Source organism: Excalfactoria chinensis, chromosome 20 (genome assembly GCF_039878825.1).
Source record: "Excalfactoria chinensis isolate bCotChi1 chromosome 20, bCotChi1.hap2, whole genome shotgun sequence".
Lineage (NCBI taxonomy): Eukaryota > Metazoa > Chordata > Aves > Galliformes > Phasianidae > Excalfactoria > Excalfactoria chinensis.
The window spans coordinates 2,717,338-2,722,543 of NC_092844.1; the positions used below are offsets into that span (position 1 = coordinate 2,717,338).

A 5,206-nucleotide genomic window follows, 5' to 3' on the forward strand; every position below is an offset into this window, starting at 1 on the left:
CTGGGAAGTGTTTGACAGAATCCATTACGAAGGGTAATGCAGCAATTCTGATAAACTAGCAAGATGAGTTTAAAAGGGAATGGGTAATGTTTCAACTGAAACTGGTGCGTGGGAGCCAGCCCTCATGAGGAGGGATGGGGACAGACAGGGTTACAGGTTCCTCAGGATAATGGCTGGATCGTGAACTCCCCACAGGTCCCTATCGCTTAGAAAAACTTCTTCCTTGTAACTTTTGATGAGGGTATCAGGTACTTCTTCAGAATAATGTGTGGGTGAGATGGAGTCTTCTCTCTCAAGATCATCTGGGATGGTGTAGCCGGCACTTGGATTGTTTGCAGGCTGAGTCTCATCATGCTCTTTCCAAGAACTCTGACACTGATGAGCAGCGCAAGTGGGGAATGAAAACACTACAACCTTCTGGCTAAGTCACTTTTCTGTGCTTTTTTTATGTGCTAACTTAGGATGGTAATTCACTGTTTGGCTGTTGGGGTTGGTTCAGAATGAAGCTCGCCCTGAGGCAAATGCTTCTGGAGAAAGTGAGATGGGATCCTTAGCTCTGTCACTGCATCTCAGCTGAATGAGACAGTGGATGCCACCCTCTGTGACAGGGGCAAAGGAAAGCAGGCAGCCATGCTTAAACAGCACCTTCTGCTGGCCCCCAAACCAGTCTCACTCTGAGACCATGTTTTGTGCAAAGGGAGAAGCATTCCTTACTGTTAAGCAGGTATTAGAGGAAGGCAGGGACACATGCCAAGCAGTCTGCAGTCAATGTCAACACATCGCAGGCTTCTCCCTGAAGTCCCACTGTATGGAACAGCTCCAATTATAATCAGTTGTTCACTGGTTTGTTTCCCCTTTAACACACTTAAACCCAGCATCTCCTAGTCAGAACTCACTGTGTTGGTCCACACCATTGGGACTGGTTCAAGACACGCTGAAACAATACTAAAACCAAAAACCAGTAACTACTAATTGGCCTCCTTGTAGCTGTAAATACATTTGCAAGGCGTGATGTTGTTGCATCGCTACAACCTGTGTCCCCATTTTACTGTAAAAGGAAAGCCAGGCATACTGGCATTCTGTAATGAGATACATCATGGAATGCAGAGATCTGGATCCAAGTGCCCCTTGAGTCCAGAGCTGTTTAGACACAATGGATGAGGCTCTGAGCTGCTCGTATCTAGTACTGGTGGCCAAAAATTTAACCTTTTCCTTCTGTGTCACCCAGTGTTGGCCAGATGTTGGTGCAAACCTGGTGGCCTGTTCTAGCCAGCATTATGTTCCCAAGCAGTATTCAGCTAACTGGAAGAGGCACGGACGTTTCCTACAATTATTGGGGGTAAAGAAACAGCTTGTTATTGGAGAATCCCAAACCCTTGCTTTCTCTGCAGGTCTGGCACATGGAAAGCCCAGAGGCACTGAAGTATCCCACTCAAGCAGCCAAGTGTTAACAACCTCTCCAAAGTCTAATTTGCCTTTGATATAGACTTAATTGTTTGCGTCACCCACTGGGCTGGGGGGAGGGCTATAAAAGGGGCTGCAGCCATTGTCTGAGGCAGAAGAGAGCCCAGAAACAGCTCCCTCTCCCAGTCTTCCTAATTCAGCACAGTAGTCACAGCCTGTGCATCATGCAGCTGGTGGCCAGCCTAGTGTCTGTTCTGCTGCTGGTGTGGAGCGTGAGAGCCACTGCGCTGCCTGGAGAAGAGAGACTCGCGTTACAGAACAGTAGGGTGAGTATAATGCACCCTGTGCAGGAGCTGGGTGGGATGGGAGCATGCAGGAGCAGGCTGAAGTCGTCAGGGGAGGGATAAAAAGGGCAGTTGGGTTTTACCTGATGTAAACATTTTTACCTCTGTGTGTTCCAAGACAGCACAGCTTCACGCACTGCTGAAGCAGAGCAATTAGTACAGCTTATTAGCCAGTTTATTTAGGAAAGGTACCACGGCAGACTCCAGAGGACTGCAAAAGTGAAGTCTGAGCTAAGCAAAAACTGACAAAGAAAACGGAGTGGACAGGAGGAGGGAGAAGGGAGAAAATAAGGTTGCTGAAGGAGTACAGCATGAGAGAATGAAGCAGAGTAGGAGGGAGGGAGAGAAAAGATACATAATTGGTAAAATGATCAAGGGAGATGATATTTTAAATAGGACTCCTGGGAAGGACAAATGTTTAAAAGATGGGTTCAGTAAGAAAGTAACAGAGGAATAATAAATGAAGTAATTATATCAGAATAAAATTGCTTTTTCCAGAGTAGTATTCACAGGGGGAGTTATACCGACATAGTTCTGCTAGAATAATTACACTCTGAACCAGCACAGGCTCTATGCAGTGGCAGAACTTATTATAGCAATATAATTATCCTACCAACTGGCAAAACTCTAGTGTTATAATAGCTACAGCACTATAATAACTTTGGTTTTTTTTTGCTGGACTATTTCCCTGAGAGGCCAAAGAGGTAGGAAGCAATAGCAGAACATCATCACAAAGCAAGTGCTCTGTGCTGCCTGCCCTTGCCCCGTGGTTTTCTCACCTGCTCATTCCTCGCCATCCCCAGGGTTCCTCTGAGCTGTGTTCGGTCACACAGCGCTGTGCTGCTGCAGTTCACGGCTGTATCTGTAGTGCTGCTCTTATTTCAGTTCTGGATAGGCGCTACCCAGACAAGTGAAGGATTCCTGTGTTGCTTTCAAAGGCACTGACTTCTTTGTGCACACCCATATCATTCTTTCTGTCTCAGCGCTGGCTCCGGCTCATCCATCAGTGTCTTGCTGCTTTAAGTCTTCTCACATCCCATTAATGGCAAAACTGGCTGCGAGAAAGAAATACGGTGTGAGGTGCTAGGAATGGCTTTCTGCTGGAGATCAGGGCTTCTGCAGCTGCCTGAGATTAACCCTTCTGGGGAGAACTCTGAACTTCCAGCTGTACGTTCTTACAGTAGCAAATCCAGCACTTAAAAAGTGAACTCTTATCTGGTGGACATGTCAGCTGCTGGGGGAAAATAGAATGAGTTGCGTAGAATAGATCAGTAAGGCTCTGGTAAAAATGCCTTCAAGTATTATGAACCTTCGACATAGTTTCTTATAAAACAGTGATTCGATATCTGTCAAAATGGAATTATTCTCCATAGAGTAGCCTACAAACAAAGATTGTTAGATGCTGACGCAGTGATATCTGCCATCACAACTCAGACAAATGGCCTAAATATGAAGTGGGATTCCATACATAATCGACCATGGAAAGCCATAATAGTGCAAAAGGAAGATGTGCTTGTGCTGATTGCTGGTGGAAGCAATGCAGGGAGCTGAGCACCAACCCAAAGGGCTGCCACGAGCCACCAGTGCTCAAATCTGCTTCCAAAGGCTCTTCTTCATCTCAGGCAACTCAGGAACAGCTATAAACAGCAAGGTTGTTAGCGATGGATTAGCGCGGGGGAAGAGCTGCCTCATTTCACTAACAGCCGCAGCTGATCATGCGTGAGGAACAATCCTCTGGCAGCAGGCTGAGCTCTGCCTTCCCACCCCTGAGTTTGGAGAGGTTTATCTCCTGAGGTTTTAGCATAGCTATTTCATTTCTCTTCACTAAGGAGCTGAATCCTTAGCAGATGGCTCTTAACATCACAGGGCTCATCTGCGGAGCAGGTTAGTTCAAAACAGAGCACTTACAGCAATGAAGTGGTTTAGGAGGAGGAGATGACCTAGGAGGTGCATTTTGCTGAGTTCCCAAGTCCCAGCCCATCCTCCTGAGGCTGGAGATAAACTTCTGTGCAGGACCAGGAGTTGGAAAGGACACAAACTGGCTTCTATCTGTTATCCTGCTCCAAACATAGCATCTAGTTTCTCTGTAGTAATTAGAGCTAAGAAATTCTTCAAAAATATCCATAAGCGTTCTGTCAAGGAAACTCAGTACAATTGCTTCAGCCTCCGTTCATCTATCTTCTGAGCTGCTCACCTTGGTGGAGGCTGCTGCTGACAGAGCCAACGGGGAACTCCAGCATTCCAGCAATAAAGATGGCATTTGTGAGAAGCAATGTGCAAATCCACTTCCAAGATCCATCTGCATGAGAAGCAGCATCTGTTCCTGTCAGACCATCTATCCCACCTTACTCACTGCCAGCTGTTTCTGCTGCAGGGTCACAGGGGCCAGGAATGCTCGAGCAAGAGGGGATTCCTCAGGTCTGCATGATGTGTGGTGCAGAAACAAGATAGCTCACAGCTGTTGTTACACTAAGGGCAGCGAGGCATCAGTACAGGCTGCCCATAGGGGAGGTGATGCCCCATCCCTGCAGACACCCAAGTCAGGCTGGAGGGGCTCTGAGCACTGATGGGGCTTTCCCCCAGGGTCAGGCCGCTGCAATACAAAAATACAGACTATCTCCTCTGATGGAGTGCTGTGCTCCAACTGTTCAGGGCACTTTCTCACTCCAACCAGGCTCCCTTTTCTGTTGCACTGAATTCCCAGCATTTTACAGTGGGTTGCATCCCCGTGTGTTTAATATTGTACCCTGTGTCTCTACCCCTGCTTTCCCAATATGGACGTTGGGCAGCCAGGATGGTGAAGAGAAAGCAGCTTGTTGTTCACTGCAATCTAATTAGTGCAGGCAGCAAGGGACTTCACTCATTTGTTCCTATTTGGTAGCGGCCCTTTCCGTTACAACAATGCACGTATGCTTCCCGTGGTTCTGTCGGCTGAGCTGGAGGAAGCTGAAGGATGTAAGTGAGGATGATGGTGGGAAGGGGATGTAGGGGCTGCCTGGGGCTGTCACCATCCCTGCTCTCTGCCCACAGGAGCAGACCAAGCTGCGCAGGGACGCCCTGCTGAAGATGCTGGCGGGGCTGTTGGAGAGCTCAGACGTGGCCTCCCCGGACCTGGAGGAGGAAGGGAAGCTGGAGGAGGAGCGGGCGGTGCTGGGGCGGCTGGCCCAGCTCTCACAGCGGGACCGCAAGGCGCCCTGTAAAAACTTCTTCTGGAAAACCTTCACCTCCTGCTAGTGCCACCATGTCGGGCCGCCGGCCTGCCTGTCAACACACACCCCGTCCCCTCAGCTCCTCCCCTGTCCTCCTGCACACCTGAGAATAAAGCATGGTACCTCGGGGACTCGTGTCTGCCTCTGCACGCCCCGGGCCCTGGCCTAGTGGGTGGGTGGGAGGGGCTGTGGGGTGGCGGCCATTTTGTGCGGCCGCCATCTTGTGTGTCGGCCATGAAGAGCGGCGGC

At 49.1% G+C, this 5,206-nt stretch overlaps 1 protein-coding gene across 1 annotated transcript; it reads left to right on the forward strand.

Moving 5' to 3' along the window:
• The first annotated feature begins 1,526 nt into the window (after nt 1-1,526).
• On the forward strand, nt 1,527-5,086 carry CORT (cortistatin). Its single transcript, XM_072354450.1, has 2 exons — nt 1,527-1,730; nt 4,779-5,086. Exons 1-2 carry the CDS (start codon nt 1,629-1,631, stop codon nt 4,980-4,982), a joined length of 306 nt encoding a protein of 101 aa, XP_072210551.1. The 5' UTR covers nt 1,527-1,628; the 3' UTR covers nt 4,983-5,086.
• Nucleotides 5,087-5,206: the final 120 nt, after the last annotated feature.

Bases quoted from the DNA above. Each gene is read 5' to 3' on its own strand.
- CORT (XM_072354450.1), top strand. From the start codon at position 1,629: ATGCAGCTGGTGGCCAGCCTAGTGTCTGTTCTGCTGCTGGTGTGGAGC. The intron at 1,731-4,778 runs GTGAGTATAATG...CTCTGCCCACAG, and splicing joins TCGCGTTACAGAACAGTAGG to GAGCAGACCAAGCTGCGCAG.